The 18,840-nt window shown below is 48.5% G+C and overlaps 1 protein-coding gene across 1 annotated transcript in view; it reads left to right on the top strand.

Moving 5' to 3' along the window:
* The first annotated feature begins 9,754 nt into the window (after nt 1-9,754).
* The window catches only part of CACNA1B (calcium voltage-gated channel subunit alpha1 B), a 300,428-nt gene continuing 291,342 nt past the window's right edge, over nt 9,755-18,840 (top strand). The window contains exons 1-2 of the mRNA XM_064468537.1: nt 9,755-10,318; nt 12,683-12,788. Of these exons, the coding sequence (XP_064324607.1) occupies nt 10,059-10,318; nt 12,683-12,788 (366 nt within the window). The 5' untranslated portion in view covers nt 9,755-10,058. The remainder of the gene's footprint in view (nt 10,319-12,682; nt 12,789-18,840) is intronic.

The following is an 18,840-nucleotide window of genomic DNA, read 5'->3' as shown; positions in this document are numbered from 1 at the left end:
TATGAATGTGGAAAGGAGCTGCAGGAATGGCTCTGGGCTACAGGAGCATCTGCCTGTTGTGCAGACCTGCTCCTCACATTGCCTGACCCCGGGGAAGGAGGAGAAGGATCTCCCAGGTTGTGGTGGGATGCTGGGCCCCTCTGCAGGGATGAGAGCCCTGGCAGAGCTCTGGCTTCCCTGAGATCAGCATCACAGGAGGAAGAGCTCATGGTGGGCGGTGGGTGCTCTGCTCCTGCCTGCTCCCAGAGCTTGTGGGAATCATCAAGGAGTGCCCAAGTATCTGTGCGAATATCTGAAGAAGCTGCCTGTTCCTGTGCTGAGGACAGAGGAGCTGTGTAGCATGGCACTGGCAGATGCTTAAAACCCAGCGCCAGCCCTGAGGCCATGTCTCGTGCTCCTGATGGGGCCATAAGCAGAGCTGGCTGTGGAGGTGCTCCTGATGCCCAGAAGAGCTGATGTTCCCACACTGGGCAGGTGGTTGTAAACCTCCCCCAGAAATTTCCCTTACAAATCATTAGTGATTCAAAAGTCTTGTATAAGCCAGAAACCTGCTTAATTTATGAGGCCACCCTGCTGAGTGCCAGGGGTTGTGCTGGCTGATGAGCACAGGGACAGCCAAAGGCAGAGGTGACAAACAGGGAGATACCTGAGCGCAGCGGTGTGGGAAGCCCTCCCCTGCCCATGGGTGCGGGTCGGTGGTACCCACAGTCCCGCCTGGGATGCGGCACGGGGTGAGAGGAGTTTCAGTTCTGTCCGTGCTGGAACAGAGGGCGCTGGAGCCCGATAAAAATCCTGAGGCTGCAGCGAGCGGCTGCCCGATCCCCCAGCTCCCGCTGCCACCTCCAAGGGCCGAGCGACCCCATGGGAGGGGGCACTCGTGCGGTGCCGCTTTAGCTGCCGCTGTCCCATGGCTGCAGGGTGGCTTCGGCAGGATTAATCTGCTCGTTGAGGTTTGTGACTGAGATGGACAGTTTTCCCCCTGGCAAAGCTGGCTGTCGCTGGTGATATCTGTCTCGGCAGTGTGGGGCCAGGGAATAAGCTGAGGCTGTAGGTGAAGGGTGTTTCTCCAAGGCAGCTTCCCACCTTCTTCCAGCAGCTCTGGGCAGTCTGAGGAGGCCAGACTCTTGCTGGGGTTTCTGCCCCTTGGCCACCAGCTCAGATGCAGTGTGTGTTCCCATTCCTCTGAGGAGTCCCTTGCTCCATAGGGTTTCCAGCCTCCCTTACTTGGTATCCCGAATTGACTCTGAGCAACTGGTACTTCTTGCCAAAGGGAGAAGCACCTTAAAATGCTGATGATCACCTGCTTTTGTACTTGGAATTGACACTAGTTTGCATCCTCTTAACCCCTCTGTGTTGGCTCTATCACCTGAAGAAAATCCCCAGATTGCTTATTTACCTCTCTAGTGCCATAATCTTGGTCCAATGACTATTTTTTTCCCATCCTGTGACCCCAGGGGTTCATTTTCAGGCTTTACCACGTTTCTGTTTGGCTGCACACTGTCCCCTTCTGTCATCTTCATGGGGACTCCTTCACGCTCCCCCATCTGTGGCGAGCAGGACCACGGCCCCTGCGTGTGCCTTGGGCTGCTGCTGCTCCTGGCAAGGACATGACATGGCCAGCAATGGGTCTTGCCGGGCGTCCCCCCGCCGCCAGGCTCTGTGGGCACTGACCCTGGGGTGCAGCTGCCACAGACAGGGGTTTGGAGGCTGTCGGCTTGTGGCGAGGAGGAAGCGTCGCTCTGTTAGCTCAGTATTTCTCAAGCTAAAGGTGTAGCAGCTCAATCCCTCCCATTACGAGGGGCAAGTCCCCGTGGGTTTTGCTTTGTCCCCCATCTGTAGGTGTGATGGGTCTCCTGAGAAATCAGCTAAGGTCCTGAGTGGGTTTCCTGGCTCCTAACCCAAACGTGCTCCCACCAGTGAGAGAAAGCAGCCACCCACCTCATTTAATGTCTGTGCAATGGGGATAAGTAATATGCTTAAAGGATTAACTCCTCCTTTTCCTTAGCTTCTCTCACTTTACCACGTAAGCCAACAGAGAGTGTGATAGAGATTGCTGTATCATGTGTGTGACCACAAGAGATTAATTAAACAGTAAGCCCTAATTACTGAGGCTAAGGCTGACCGACTTACTGTGCCTTGTAAAATAGCTGAATACTTAATTTACGCTAGAATGTGGACATAACTTTCACCATTAGCTGAATAAACAACGAGCACCCAAGCTAAACAGATTGGTTGCCTAATAGGTGTACCATTATAAATGGAGCTATCTCCTCGTGCAGGCGTTTGGCTGCCCTCTGCCTTGCTCAGTCAGGCCGACAGATACAAAAGAGCATTATTTTATAAGGGGGAGTTGCTTTACAATGCACCAACCCACCTTAAGCCTGGGGGATTCCCTGCCTGTCAATATTATTCCGCTTTCAGGCTGCTTGTCAAAGTCGTCATCATTTGCATTTCACTGCAGGTTGGAAAAAAAATGAGGAAGATATTGAAAGGTGTAAAAGAAAACAAAACCCCAACTCCCAGTGCAAGGTGGTGGAAGTAGGGCATCTAGCTCCTAATTCTGCCTCTCAATCTCTTCCTTAATAACAATAGTAGATTCTGAGAAGTGAAAGTTAATCTGTAGCTCCAGAGCTTTCTATTGTGCTTCTCCCTTTCTGTGTGCATTAACCTTTAAGATCTTGGAAGGCTGTGGAGTGTGCGTTGCTTTTTTAAATTCCTATTATTCTTCCTTGTTGCATGGTTCCTGATCTGGTCCTAGACAGAGTAACAGCGCATCCACCCATTAACTGTAGCTCATTGAGCACTTCAGTCTGTCTCTTAAATTTATGTATTAGGTGGATTGGAGGTCCCCAGTGGGTGTGAAGCTTTGCTGAGCCAAGCACTCTGCAGAGGAAAGAGCATCCCATGGTCACAGAGGTAATAACCGAAACAGGGAAAAGGTAAGCAAAGGACATCTTGATGCCCGTTTCAAGATGGGGGAAATATAGTGATTTTTAAAGGCCTCAGGTGTGTCCATGTGCCCAGGATCATTGAGAGCGCTTGCAGCAAAGCCTTGGAGGACCCCACGTCTCCCAGCTCTGGTTCAGCACTTTGCCAGCAGACACTAGCACTCACTGCATGTTGGCCAAAATAACTCCGGCAACTGCAGGGTTTTGGGAAGGGGGAGGAGTTACCACTGCACTGCCTTTGCTTCTGCTTGAGTATTTGATGTGTGGCTGAACATACCTGCAATCTCGTTCAGTCTAAATGAGTTAAATGCCCGATTTTTAGGACAACCCTGTCCACCTTTTCATATGTATTATCACTTCTATTTTGTGCCATATGCACCGAGGACCCCATGTAGGGAACTAATCCTTGTTTTCTATCATCTGACCACATGTCACTAAAACCCATTCCTTTTCCTGGGTTAAAAGGACTATCTTGAAACTGGGAAGACTTAGGATGTGCTGGTGAAAGGATTCAAAGACACTTTGAGGAACATTTCCCTGCAAGAGTGTTCTGCAAGAGGATGTGATGTGTAAGGTGAGTGCCACTAACCTGCTTCTAGCTTTGCCGGGATTTCCTAAGTCTGTATGGAAGGACAAAGGTGAACTCTCCCCACAACTGCAGCACTTTAGATGCTGTCGTCACTTCATGTTGCTTCTTTGCTCCATAGTGGTGCCTTCTGGGAGATAAGCTTGCCCAGACAGCTGTTTCCAGCTGTTCCAGAGCAAAGGGTCTTCTTTTTTCTTTAGTCCATGAAAATACTGTAGAGGTTTATTGTTCCCCTTACATGCCTTCCCTCAGATGTGTTGCACACATAAGTGCCGAATTACTGATGTTGCGTACACAAGTGCCAAATTTTTTGCAGAAGTTAAGTGCAGAAACACCCATGGAAGCTGCAGGTGTCCAGAAAGCTCACCACCATCTTCCTTAGTTTTAGAATATGAATTTTTATGGCAACAGCCATCCTGCAACTGAGGAAGAAGGCAGCTTTGGGGTGTGTTACTCTCCCTGTGTAATACTGTTCTTCAGTCCCTAAGTTCTTCAAAACCTTAGAGGACCTTGGGAACCTGGTCCCTCCTATACCTTGTCATTGGGCATCTCAACCCAAAACTTGGCTCCATGTTTACAGCTGTCATTTCCCTGCATGTATATTTCTCCTTTTTTTCCTCTCTTTACACCTGAATAGCTTCTCTTGCCCATCACTGAGAAGATGACAAGCTCTTGGTCCTTGGTCAATCTGTATTGACCAGTAATGCTGAAAATAATCCAGACAAAGTGCGATTCCTTTTGCAGTGTGATTTGATAGACACCTGACGCACTGGGAGCTTTGCATTATACACAGCAGATGCCGGTGGGGGACAAATGCAGACACTGCTGGGTTTATGTGGAAAGGAACCTGGGAGCAGGCTGTCTTCAGCTTGTGTTAACCTTTGGGCAAATGACTGATGAAATTCCCAAACTTCTCTGACTTCCCTTTGCCAACACATCTAGCTCCTGAGCTGGGCCAGTAGAGTCCTGGTGCTCCATCCATTCTTATTATGCTTCTCACTCTTGAAATCCAAGAGTGATGCTCATGCAGAGCTGAGCCTGTACGTTACTCTAGCTTGTCTAAAGTCAGATTTGAAAAGGTGTTTTGACATCTAGATGTTGAGAAGCATCTAGGCAGATTTTCAGAAGAGCCTAAGCAGAGGGCAGAGCTGAATCTTAAGGAGGATTAGATGCCTAATCATTTTTGTACCACAGCCAGATATGTACTGAAAGACAGGGTAAGGCTCACCAAATCCCCCCCTGCTGAATTGAAGTCCAAAACAATGGAAGAGAAGGTGTGAACTTGTTGCCTTTCCCTGCTGGCTGGTCAGTCTTGGAGACCAATGGTGTAGAAATGACCTTAGAAATGCCAAGGAGAATAAAAATATGAATGCTGATATAAAACCAGTACTTTTTATCCATCATCTTATCACAGTTCCCCTGCTACGAGAACTGGGTGTATGCAAGCAGGTTGCTTTTCTGCAGAGCAGACACTCTTGTGGTGCTGCTGGAGCTCGGATGAGGGGCAGTAACACTGTAAGTGGGACACTGGGCACCAAACAGACCGTTTCTTGGCTGTTTTCAACACATGAACAGCCTTACTTTGCTGTGTCCTGTGACTTTAGAGTTATCCATTGCTGTCAATTTCCTAGTGTGTTGTTATTCTTACTTAGGTCCTGCTTGTTGAAGCACTTTCTGAGTGGACCGCCTGGTTATTTAGCTACCTGGGACATGAAGCAAAGATGAGCAAAGATGTCAGCAGATTTAATTCAACTAACTACTTGTATGGTGAAGAACCATGCTAGGTTTAATGTAGTGGTCCATCTACAAAGGAATTAAGTACAAGAGAAACAGAATGAGTGCAACCACTCTTAGTCTTCTGGGGTCCGCTCAAGGTGGAGAGGTGGACAACGTGTTGAGCTGGGACTCGTGGTACCGCGTTTCCCTCCCTGACCTGCTGTGTGACTGTAAGCCCTGTGCCTCAGTCTCCGTTTCCTCCATTTTGACTGTTTAGACTAAGCTCTTGTAAATAGTAAGCTTGACCTGGTCTCCTGGGCTGGAAGAGCTGTGTGGTGCTGTGGACATGGGGTGGTGCTAGTTTGGAGGTTTGTGCACCCCTTTGTGCAGGGGCGGAATTGCTCTGCCAGGAAGATACAACCCCTGGGCTCTGCCATCAATATTCCCAGCCCAACCGACGAGCTCTCAGGGGCAGGATCTCTCTTACTCTGCATTTGTACAGCAGCTAAGGGTAATTGGCCCCAGTGGTTTAGGACACTGTTTGTTATAACAGATGATACCATGATCATGACGTGCATAAGAGGAGCTGTATCTTCATGAGGCCTCTCTTTCCCTTTGTTTGTTCTTTTTTATCCTTTTATACTTGATAAAAAGGAACAGAGCACCTTTCTCACTGTCCTCTCCTCACTGTGTTTTGCATAATGCCATTCTGCATCTTCTGGCAGACTTGAGCACAATCTCTAACAATTTTCTCTACCTGCATCACAGCAGGATTTTCCTTTAGCACAGCTGGCACAAAATGCATGCATGGGAGTGAGAAGAGAAATCACTGGCCAGGAATGCCTCGGTAAGCTGCTTTTCTTGGCCTGGAGCTGTGGTCCTTCCTGTGGCCTGGAAGGTTGTGTGCAGACTGTGTTTTTTCTTTATTTCTTAAAGGAAATATGCTCTTGGGAGCTGCTCTGTTTGGCAATAGCTTGGGTCCAGAGCTTCAAGATGCGTGGGGTTGAAGTGGCTGCTCTGTTCTTCAGTCTTGCAAACTCTGAGGGCAAACAACAACCTACCTACAGTTCTCTGACCCCTGAGCTCACCTGGACACAGGATGACGAGGAAACCTTGACCTTCCCCCTGAGCGGCTCAAGGTGCAGGCCAGGAACCAGGGGAGTCAGTGTGGTGGCAGTCCCTCCCTCTCTTAAAGAAAGAAATCTTTTAGTTTCCTGCTGCTGTTTCTGCAAACGTGCCCCCCCCAACCTGCTCAGTGGGGGGTGACAGCCAAGGGGATGCTGGGATTATGGCCCTAAATTTTAGCCACCGTCCCTCCTACAGGACACCTGTGCTCATGTCTCTGGAGCACAGCAAGCTGGAAGCCTGCTTGTCTGTGGTTCATCCAGACACCCCCCACCCTGCCCCAAGGTGGATCCAGGCTGTTCTGGCAGTACCTGTGAGCTGCTTTGCCAGGGCAAATAAATAGTGCCACTGGCGCTTGCAATGATCCAAGTGTCCCTGTCATCTGACACACAAAGAGCTCCAATATTGTACCACCTTCTCTGCCCTGTCTCAGCAAGGCAGGCTTCACCTTTCCAGATGGAAGTGCTGCTCCATTAAGCCCAGTCACCCACCTCGGGCTTGGTGCTTGGGATGGAGGTGAAAGTCCAGGGAAATGCCTGGTTGCCTGGCAAAGCAGCTTGGGGAGGAGGAAGGCTCCTTGCTGAATCCACACAGCCAGTGCTGGAGAGCGGTGTGATTTGCTCACCTCTGTCTTTGAGGCTGACAAGGAGGAGTTACTTATGACTGAATCCATTTTTAGAATTTGCCATGAAATGCTCTTTGCCCTCCTGTAGTGGTAGCTCACAAATGTCTGACCTGTTTCAGTGCTCTAAATTTTTTGCTTTCTCTTAACTCCCCTGCTCTTATCATAATCTTAAAAAGCCCAACGAAATCCTGATGCTTCCCCTCTCAAAGCTAAATAATCCTTGCAACTGCAATCTCTTTCTCATTTTTAAGGCTTTCAAAGCGTAAGATGCTGTGATCTTCCCTACGGTGTGGGGGAAAAAAAAGATTAAAAAAAAGCTCTGAGTATGCAGATTGGGAAAAGGGCAAACTGTGGTTTAATAGAACATCCCCACGACATGCCTTCATCATTTTATTGCCGTCACAAACACCCCCACCACCCCGTCTGCTGCCTTCACTGCAGTGCCGTGGTGGGGAGTTTGTTCCTGGGAGAGGCAGTTTGGTGGCTCTGGAAGGAGAGAAGGGGATGTGGGGATCAGAGTTGTACCTGATTCTCAATACCACCTCGTACAAATGACAGCAGTCTTCTGGACTTCTCAGAGCTGTTTTTGTTAATCTCTCCCCCCCACTTAAATACAGGAGGATGCAGACATGAAGATTTGTGGAAACTTATGTATTTATTTTTTTCCAGATGCTGGCTTCTATCGGAAGAGGTGGGGGATTATTGAAAATGGCATTTCCCCTTCTAGTAGCTCCTGATAAAAAGCTAGATTTTTCCACTGGAAAACATAAGATCACAGAATATATTAGATTAGGTGACCAGAAGCAGAGAAGTGAAAAATTTAGACAACTAAATGAATCAGCTGGGGAAACTTGATTTTCAGATGAAAAGATAAATTCATTACAGAAAAAAATGCAGTGAGGATGAAAATGAAAATGTTTTTATGGGAAACTTTAAAGAGAAGAGAGCATTTTCCTACTCTGTTCAGCCCATGAGTTGTGAGCTCCCTGCCTCCTCCTCCTCCCTCCATAAAACAAAGAAACTTTCCCTGATGACCCAGTTGTGTGCATCAGCTCAGCAGTGCTTAGGGGTGAAGTCTCATAGGAGGAAACACTCTCATTTTAATCTCTGCCCAGGGTATGTTTGGGTGTAACAGGGATCCTGAACCAGCGGGAGCTGGAGCTTCTTCTTGCTGCCCCGGTCCCCAGGGCTTGCAGAAACAGGGCAGCCATGTCCATGTCAGGGCGGCTGGTGGCTGTTGCTGTGGCTGTCCCTCAGGGCAGCTGGACGTGCTGCACCTTCCTGCCTTGCTGCTTCCCTCTATGGCTCCTTGAGTTCGTGAGGGTCCTGGCTCACCTCGGCAGCCTGTGCTGTGCCTGAGGGTATCTTCTGGCTGTGCTGCAGTGTGAGAAAGCCCTCCAGATACCAAAGCCCTGGGTAAGAAGCTGGTTTCTTCTGGAGAGCAGCCCTTTGGCTATTGCCAGCCCTCATTTGTGCCATTTGTGGATGTTGCCAGCCCTCTTGCTGGCTTCTGAAGCCAGCAGATGTTATTGCTACAGGCTTGCCTAGTTGGTGGGTTGCGTTTGAACTGAGACAGCTTGGATGACTAAGGCAAAAAGCATTAGCAGCAGAGCCCAGGGTTTCCTTACTGTGGGGGAAGTGAAAATGTCCCCCTGTTGTCACCCTGACTACTCTGGAGGGTCCTTCTAAAAGTTAGTAATTTGTATCCCAGATTTAGCTTAAATGCAAAAGCATACTCAGCTACTGCAGTGACTGTTGATGTGAGGTGCTCAAGGAGGAGTTAGCTTTCTGACTTGTGGTGGATGGGAGCAACAGAGGGTGTTGGAATAAACAGGATTAAAGGATTTTGTCCATAAATATGGGATTAAAGGTATCCACTGCTCTGCAGGAGTCATTCAAACCAAGGAGAAACAAAGTAAGTTGTGCAGAAGGGCGCAGCTCTCTGTTTCAAACTAGCCTGTGTGCACACAGCCCTGCACTCCTGCACCACCTCGTCCGTGTCTGCTGGTGCGGGAGTTGCATTCTGCGCCCACCTCCCCCTCACCTCTCCCCCCGTCCCCGCGTCTGTCCCTGCCACAGCGGAGCCCACCGGCCGCAGGGTGGGTTGGGCCCGACATGATCACCCCCATTGCCCCGCGCCCCCTTTTGAGCTCCCATTTCACACTGTCCCCCCTCCCCATTGCCCCCAGCCTTCCCTGGGGCTCCTGATGGCACAGCCGGGGTGGCGGGGGCTCCGATGCCCAGCGCTGCACGCGCCCCCGGAGTCCCCCGCCGCGGCTGGGGTCACCCATGGGTGCAGCATCTGGGCAATGCACATCTGGGCAGCGCACATGTGGACGTCTCGCCTGTTCCCTCACCGCCCCCCTAGACAGCGGCAACACTCGGCCGGGGCTTTGGCGGGGCGGGGGGGGATGTCGGTCCCTCTTTCCCCGCGGCCCCGCAGTGTTTATCGGGGTGGGCGGCGGCGGCCGGGCCGGGCCGGCTCCATCCTTCCCTCCTTCCCTCCCTCCCTCTCTCCCTCCCTCTTCCATCCCTGCCCGCCTCCCGGTGCCGGTGACTGGAGCGGGCGGAGCCGCGGCGGCCGATTGGCTCCGGGCATCACATGCGGCGGGGCCGGGCTGGGCTGGGCTGAGCTAGGCTGGGCCGGGCTGGGTTGGGCTGGGCTGGGCACGGCGGAGCGCTCCCGCGGCGGGGACGGCAGCAGCGCAGCCCCTTCCCAGCCCAGCGCCCCGCCGGCCGCCGCGGGAGGGACCGCGGCCCCCGCACCCCGGCCATGAGGTCGGACCGGAGAGACGGCACCGGTGCGGGGAGGTAAGCGGAGCCCCGGCGCCGCCTTCCTACCCCCGGGCAGCCACAGCGGCGGGGAAGAAGACGGGGTGGAGGAAGGGAAAGGGATTTTTTTTTTTTCCAACTATATCTATATATATATTTTGCTGCCATCAATCCCTATCCCACAACTGAAGCCCCCGGAGGGAGAAGTGCTGTGCGCTGTGATGCGTCTTCCTCTCGCCTCGGCTGCCAGTTTGGATTGTAGCGCCCGGCTCCGTGCACTGAGAGGATGGCTCGGTTTGGGGATGATCTGCCAACCCGCTATGGAGGTGGAGGGCCGGCCGGGGCTGGAAGAGGGAGCAGCCGGCAAGGTGGCCCCCAAGCCGGCCAAAGGATGTATAAGCAGTCGATGGCTCAGAGGGCCAGGACTATGGCTCTCTACAACCCCATCCCTGTCAAACAGAACTGCTTCACAGTCAACAGATCCCTCTTCATCTTCAGTGAAGATAATGTTATACGGAAATACGCCAAGAGAATAACAGAATGGCCATATCCTTTCAGGGAGGGTGTGTGGGCATGGTGGGGAAGGGGAGAGGGAGACGGGAGGAGAAGAGCCTCCCCATGTCAGTGAGGCTGAGTGGCTGGAGCTATCGTAGACGTGCATGTGTGATCCGGGGTGTGTAATGGGTGTGTGTGACTCAGATCTGTGTGTCCGACATAACGCATGGCCGTGAAGCTGGATATCATAGGAAATTGCTTCTGTGGGAACGGTGGAGTGTGTGTTTGACTGTGCTGGGGGTGTGTGTTGCATGCGTGCGTGCGTGTGTGTAAGGCATATGTGCATTTCAGTGTGTGTTTAGGTGTGAGATATACAGTTGCACAGATTTACATTTTCTACTATTTAAGTCAAATTTAAAGGGTTCTGTGAGATTCATGCTAATGAAGCCTGATTCTTATTTTCATCTCAGAGGCTTTCAACTCTTCAGTCTCACTCTGAGTAGAAGAAGGAATGTGGGCTAAAAATGGTGACACCTCAGCATTAAAGCTGCATTGATAGTAGGGCCATTGACGGCCAGGGTACCTTGTGAATCCCATTAATACAGTCATTGCAGCTAGGTTTTTAGTACATCACCTCCTGAATCCATTAGAATCTACATCAATCGTGTCACTTTGATTAGGTGCATAGCCAAAGCTTAGGCTGTATTAAAAAAAATTTGAAAAATAAAAAAGCTTTGTGGCAGAGGGAATCAGTAAGTAGAGAGAAAGATCATCTGCTATGTTGTGAAAGGGGCAGATGCTTTCTGTCTCAGAATCAGCTCCCAGGCCAAGTGAGCTGCAGAGATCTTCCTCAGAAGGGGGCTTTGCTTGTAATGATGCACACAGTGGGGCTGTAAGTGGTGAGAAAAGGGAAGCAGACTATCTGAGGGTACCAGGGAGCAGATCTAGTGTGTGTGTGTGTGTGTGTGTGCGCGCCCGTCTGTGCATGCATGTGTGTCTGTGTGTGTGTACAGGAGTGCACTGCACTGGTGATCTCAAGGGAGCTGGTTGTTTTCTTTTTATTTGATATCACACGCCTATTAATCCTCAGCTAACAGCAGCAAGGCCTCCTTCCAGCCTCCTAGCAACACTTTCAGTTGCCACAGAGGCCAGCTCCCCTTCAGTTTTCACTTCCTGAAGGGCTAACAGGAAAAAAAATGCACCAGCAGAGTGAATGCACTTCCCTACCCCCTGAACACATACACACACATATATTGATCTTTCTGTCCATATCATAGATCACAGGGATTGCAGTACTTCCACATCCGTGTCTCCCTCCCTGCATTCAAGTCAGAATAAACAAGCTCCAAAGCTCCGGTGGCAGGCAGAGCATCGCCCTTCCTGCAAGGCTAGACGCAGTCTGTCCCTCTCCCGTCTCTTGGGCGACTCGTCTGCACCTTGATCGTGGGGCGCGGGGCGGGGACCCCGCGCTGCGGACGGGGTCAGCGGGTCCAGCAGAGCCCCCGGCCGCTCCCCGGGCCGCAGCTGCGGGCGGGGCGGGGGCGCTGTCCGCGGTGCTGAGCGGAGCTGTCCGCGGTGCTGAGCGGAGCCTCCTGAGGTGCGGTGCGGAGCTGTCCGCGGTGCTGAGCGGCTCACCCTGGTGCTGAGCGGCTCTCCCGTGGTGCTGAGCGGCTCTCCCCGCGGTGCTGAGCAACTCCCCCGTGGTGCTGAGCGGCTCTCCCCATGGTGCTGCCACCTGCCCTGGGGCTCTTATGCCACCCGCAGCACAGTTCTGCCCCAAGAGAGCAGGGGCTCGGCATGGCTTAGGGATAGAGACGGCAGTGAGAGGCAAGGGGGTACTTAGTGTCCGGCTTGACTTCTTCCCTCTGAGATAGCTTCCCTCGGACATCTCGATAGGGCATTGATGATTTTATGCTCACCAGGAGCAGGCATTGCAAACTAGCGCAGTAATTCATGTTTTGGACCTGCGTAAAGACTCTAAATTGAACTTTTCTAGCCCATTGCTTATTTACACTATGCGCTCAAGTTAAATGATGGGGAATTTCTGAAGAGCAACTTAGCAGATGGCATTCAGCTGTATAATCTATTTTGGGGCAGTTTAGCTTATCAATCTAATTTAAAAATAATAATAATTAATAGCTTTTTGTTTCCTTAGAACCTTTTGCTTTCTTGCTCCCAGATTCCTTGAGCAGCTCAGATTCTAAGTCACTAACTCTGTCAAAGAAGGGAGCCAATTTCCTACTTCTCTTCCAAAGGCAGCCCAGAAAGAACTGAGGGAGTCAAGGAGACTAAATGTCTTCAAAAAAGATGAGTGATCTTAGAATGTTCAGCTAGTGTAACTGTTTAGGTAGAAACAGGATTTGGATGAGGTTCTCCTTGTGTTGTCTAGTGTCTTCTTTAACTTCTGGTCCCCACTCCATTTGAATACATGATTTTAGCTACAATCATAGCCAATTGTATTGTGCTGGCTCTGGAACAACATTTGCCGGATGGAGACAAGACACCTATGTCAGAGAGATTGGTGAGTTGTATTAATTTATTTACATTTTTTGTTGCTGGTCTAATACAAAAAGCAGTCAGCCACCCAGTGTTGTGAGAGCTTGTGTCTATTTGAAGATCCACACATAAATAAAGGGGCCAAATAATTGACCTGACAATCAGAAAAAAAAAAAAAGTCGGTGACAACAAGTATAGCTCTAACCTCCCGATCCCTTCTTCACAAGAATGCTTCATCACTCTAGCCAGCCCTGCCCAATTGTGGGAGAAGAGTTGGACCTTACAGCATGACCAGAAGAGCAGCAAACTTAGGTTGTCTATAAATCAAAAAGGAAAGGACTGCCAGATGCTTGGAATTATCTGCAGAATCAAATGAACTTCTGTGATATTTTCCCAGGAAGTGGTAGAACAGAGTAACCTTTTAGGTTCGTATGTCTTTCAACTCTCTTCCTGCTACAGCATATATCAAGGACCCTATAAAGCAAACTTTGGGTTTAGATGATTACACCTCCCTTCCAAAAAAAGAAACAAACTTACAGAGGAAAATAATTTACCCACACGCTTTATGGTAATTTACCCAATTGCCTTACTTCAAAAGAAAATGTAAGAAAAGCTTCAAAATCTTTCTTCTGTTTATCATCACTGCAGGAAAAATGGGTAATATTTGGTTTGATTTTGCTGCTGCTGTTAATGATCTGGAACATCTTTCATGCCTAAATGCATTAATCCTGGTGCATGTTCAAAGGATGAATAAATATGGATCTGTATGTATTTTACATGTAGCTATTAAATTATGCAAACAAAGATAATATTAGTCTTGCAGTCAGAAGCAAGAGCCTCTGAATGCTGGTTGCTACAGTTTCCGAGGCTGGTCCATAGTAGTGGGCAACTCTCACAATCTCGTTCTTCAGAAAGAGGGAAAAAAGATAAGTGATGGATCTAGAAAGAGCTTCAGGGCACCTAATTGATGCTGCCTGTTCGGAAGTGTATCCGCTGCTGCTGGTTGCCCACTTCCACTGTGTTTGCTTAGTCTTTTTCTGTTCAAATTGTTTTTACTTAAGAAGAGATGAGAGAAAAATTAAGAAGATGCATGTATGTTGGTCTTCCTGCTGTTAAATCTGTCTTTGTATGTTTTGGGATTGGCTGGCAAGGCACACCTGGCTTTGTGAGCAAAGCACTGGTTTAGATCCAGGGTAATGATCGAGCTGGGGAAATGCCTGCCATAGTTATGAACATACGGACTAGTGAAGGGGAAACATAGTTTTGTGGCTGTTCCAGCTTAGTAACTATTCAGTGCTGTTATTTTAAGCAGCAGTAAGTATGGTTAGGTCATTGGTTCTGTGTTCCTCTATATCCCTATGTTTGGAAGGGGATCCTACCCTATGTTTGTAAGGGGATCCTAGAGGCTTTTCATTGGTCCTTTTCCCCATTGTATTAATTCCACTTTACAGCACCCACTACTGCACACTTCAGGTCCTGCCCAAATAATTCCAAAGGGGGCACTGGTGTTACCACTGAATAGTGTAAGACAACTGGATGACTTAAATATACCTTGTTGACTCTGCTTTGGTGATGAAGGAAGAATTAACCCCTGATGTTTGTCCCAGACACACACATTGTGCAACATAGTCTTTGATCCAGATATGATGAAGCCATTTTAAATAAAACACATTTGTAACTTTTGTAACTCAAGTATGAAGGGGTTTATCGTAGAATAACACTGAGAATCTTTACAAGACATGAAATGTTTTCTGTTTTCAACATGTACTGGAAAGATTAAGCATTGTGAATATGAAAAACTGTCTTCTGGTTTTCAAAGTGAAACCTCCTTAGAATGCTCCTGCTGCTTCCACAAACTGTAAGGTGTTTCACTGAAAACGTTACAGATCCGTGCTAAACCAGAATGGGTGACCATGCCCATACATTTACGGGGTTGTTGAGCCAAATTGTAAGTCCATGTAGAACAGCAGGTGCTTTATTACTGTCTTTGGCAGGAACGGAATTGGCCTTTTTTGGTTAATGATTTATGGATATACCTTTCCTTCTCCTGGGTTCGCTAAAATCTCCAAATTGGAGTGAGGGCTCATCACTGAAAAGTTAATCAGATCTTAAGGACGTGAGATGCACATCACAAGTCTTTTATGACTGGGAGATATAGGCAGAGTTGTTGAAGGAAAACCAAAGGTGACTGGGTACTTTGTGCCATAGATACAAAGACAAAAGTAATAAGATTGTCTGTTTGTTAAAGCTGAGAAGAAAAGGGAGGGGTCCATACTGACATTTTAATGATTCTTCTCTTCTGATCAAGGTTTCCCTCTATGTATCTCCCCTGAGACCCAAGATATGAACCTGCAGTGCAAACTCACTTGGCTGTTTTCTGCACTCATGCTACTTGTCTAGCAGGGTTAATTATGCATATGGGAAGAGCAAGCCATGTCTCAGTATTTGCAATATTTCAAGAACTGGAATGGCTGAGTTATAAGCAATCTTTCTCCATTTTTCTGTACGTAGTTTGTAGCACAGAAAAGCGTTACTTGGCTCTAGGAAATTTTGGTCCAAACCAGGGCTCTGAAAAAACACCAGTCTGGTCATCAAAGCATTTAGTGGTGACATGGACTTCAGTCCTTGCTCTTCAGACAAGAGAAATATGCTAATTCTTCTACTAGCAGGAGAATGATCTACCCGCTAGGCTCTTGCCTGCTCTGAGCTAGGGGGTCTCGCATGCTTTGGCTGCTGGAAGTGCTTACTTCACATCAGTAATTATCCACTGGAACAGAGGTGCTACAGACTTGCTACCGTCCATCTCAACTGAGTGCCTTAGCCAATAGGTTATAAAGTCAGTCTCTCTCTGTCCCAATAAATATTGCATTGTTTGTACACACTGGAGTGATGCCAACTGAAAAGTTGCTGAGGGAGTTGTACTGAGTGGCCCAGAGCCTGGTGGTGAGAGCTCCGAGTGTGGGAATGTGAGCTTCACATCTGATCCCCGAATGGCCTTGCTGGCGGATGCCTTGCTGATGATGCTTTTGGCTGTCCAGGCTGCGGCATGCTTGCTCTCCCCTTCTCCTTCCTAATTTCTCAGTTCTTCGTGAGAAGCTTCAGTAGACCATGGATTTGTCCCAGCCCAACAGAGGCGATATCAGAACTTGCAGGACAGGAAATCTATTTTCTGCCCCGCTCCAGGGCACACCTCGTTTGAAGACACCAGCAGGTCTGTAGGACGACCATCTGCATATCACTGTAGGGCTCTGAGTGTTCGGCTCCCCTGGGTGGTTTTGATATGAGGGCAGAATATAACTGTTTTCTCAGATATTGAGCATGACAGCTCTTGCACTTTACTAATGCATTTAATTCTTTACCCTATGCACAGGCACTTCGTGCAATCGTATGTGAGCTGTTCATATTAACCTTTGCATGGACAAAGCCTTATACACCCAAACCTATCAAGGCTGTCACATCAAAAGGCCAAGGAAAGACACTAGGACATGGAGTAGGAATAGTAACGACTTTCCAGACTCAGAGGTTGTTTCTGATCTGAAACATATTGATTAAGTGCATGTTTGGCCCAGTCTCAAGCTTTGCTGTGTCCACAGCAAACAACCTGCTGGCACAGCTCTGGCTGCTGCCTGAATTCTCCACCCTCCTTCCAAGCACGCACACTGATACTCATTATCACCTGCTTTCCCACCCTTGAACCCAAGGAGCAACACAGCCTCCTGCCCGAAGGGGGCTGCAGGGTGCCCGGGCAGCAGGATTTCTGAGCTGGCAGCAGTGTCATTTCAGCGCTGCGCAGGGCATGTAACCCACGTCCTTGCCCTCCAGCTCCTTCCATCACACACAGTCACGCGAAAGCTTTTTTTCAGCAGCAGGCCCCACTAATGGGGCATAAATTTAATTTTTCATCCTGTTGTTACTGCCCTCATTCTTAGGCTAAATTAGTGTAAATTTAGACAGGCTTTAGAAAAGACCATCTTTCTATCCCCCCTTATTTCCCCAGCTACTAACTGCCAACCTTACAGATGACAGTTTTTCTTTGTAATAAATACTCAAGCCCGTCTGTGAGCCTTACTGCTTCCCTAGAAGCTGACAAGAACTTCTTTGACCCACTTCCTAAGAGCTCTGTGTAGTCCTAGCTTTGGGAAGAGCATATGCTATCAAACCCTTGAGTATCTGAAGCCTGGCTCTTTAAAGCTGGAAGCTGCAATCGCAAGGCACCTGACCTAGATTGAGCAAATGACTGGTAACAGAGTAGATAGAGGCTTCCAGGAAGTGAGGGCGTAATGAGGGGGAGTGGGTGAAGGTGGGGTTGTGGTGGGGTGGGTGTTAGAAGAGCTATTTTTAGAGGCATGCTAGTAGTTTCTGGATGGAAGTACAGGTTGGGCTAGAAGGCCTTTGTTTGCGATGACTTTGTATGCTTGTTGAACTAGAAGGGGTTGTAAGAGCACACAGGTGAGGCTCTTAGAGTGCTCCTGTGTGCGTAAGGGAAAGCAAAGAAGCAGAAAGGTAACTTCTCCTGAAATCACGTATGATGATTTCTGCCCCCCTCTTCCTTCTTCCCTGTTTTCTGTACAGTAAGGCTTGGCGGTGCTGCCATTTGTGGAAACACCTCCTTGGCTGGGGGAGAAGCCAGTTTTGAGTTTGGTTTCCCCCCCCCCCCCCCATTTCAGCAAAAGGCCTATGGTGTGAGCTCAACAGCCACCTGCTCTGTTTTGCTGTCTGTCCAGTCAGTATGTGTGTATCTGTCTGTCTGTGATCTGTAGGTGACTGCTTGTCTTGCCTGGCCATAGGGGAATGGGAGGTGGAGTTGCTGGGGCTGTGAGGTTAGGAAAGGCAGAGGGGAGTAGAGATGGCATAGGGTGAAAGATGAAGTACAGGGAGGAGCTGGGGTCACTGAGGTGTGTAGCCGCTTTGTAGGAAACAAAACTTTAGTTCAGCCTCTGATGGAAAAACTGTCCAGAAGTAGTAATTTCCAACAGCTTGGAACAGCATCTTCAGTGATTAGCGCTTTGCGGTTGACTTGCTGAGCTGGATGTACCTAAGTGCTCAAGCCTCTTTAGGCAGGGTATGCTATTACGTTGGTCTTCTAGGTGTGAAAAACCTAGCTTTCTGTAACAAGTATTATGCCTAAAGCATGGGTCCGTGTGCCAGTGCTGGGTCGGAGCTGAGCAGGAGTTGCCATACTTGTAAAATAAATTCTTGCAGCAAAACTGCTTGTGTCTTTGTTCTGTGGCTACAAGACTTGACATTTGCGCTCTTTCTGTATGAGAGAACTGGAATTACCTTTTGTCATTGAATCGCAAAATGTAAACAACTGTGCATCAAACAGCATCTCAACTCTTTGGCTGTCACGATCATAAATGCTGAAGCCACTGGAACAAATATTTCTAATATCTCAATTTGGGAGTTTGCTTCCTTTTGGGTAGGGCTGCTTTTCTTCCATTGACTTCAGCTAAAATCAGCAATCTAAGGCACATTTGGAAATTGGTTACAGGTGCCAAAGCTAATTAATGTGTTCTTGAAATTGATGTCCATTGCTTTCACCTGGTGCTTTGTTCCCACTTCTTGCCCACATCTTCATTCCAAATATTTCCATTTGGTGTTGAGTTTGTGTTGAAACTCTTATCAGTAAAGTATAATACTGAGGGATCTGGTGCCATAGGTGAAAAAGATGGTTTAGTAAAACTGTGGAGGCTAAGCTTGATTTGTCTCTCTAGAGTTAAGACATGAAGCGGTAGTCCTGTGGTATGCTTTAGTCGGTGCCATGGGCCTGAGACACAAACCTTGCTGCTGTTAATGGAAGGGAATGGGGATTTTTCACTGAATCTGAACCACAGTGAAAGGAAAATAAATGAGATGCCAGCTGTGGAAACTAAGAAAACGGAAGAGGAAGAATGAAGGAAGAACTGATGGAATAAAGAATAAATAAATGATTTCCTGCCAGTGTTTGCAAGCTGACTGTCACTCCCCAAGATATCTTCTTGTTTCAGTTTCCTGGATGAACTGTAAAACACATTTTCTTCCATGTCAAACTACAGGAATATATGATCTCAAGTTTAAATATACCCTTAGAACAAAAT

The sequence above is a fragment of the Phalacrocorax carbo genome, chromosome 18, assembly GCF_963921805.1.
Source record: "Phalacrocorax carbo chromosome 18, bPhaCar2.1, whole genome shotgun sequence".
Taxonomy (NCBI): domain Eukaryota; kingdom Metazoa; phylum Chordata; class Aves; order Suliformes; family Phalacrocoracidae; genus Phalacrocorax; species Phalacrocorax carbo.
The sequence above is the reverse complement of the archived record's forward strand: the minus strand, read 5'-3'. Positions and strand labels throughout refer to the sequence as shown.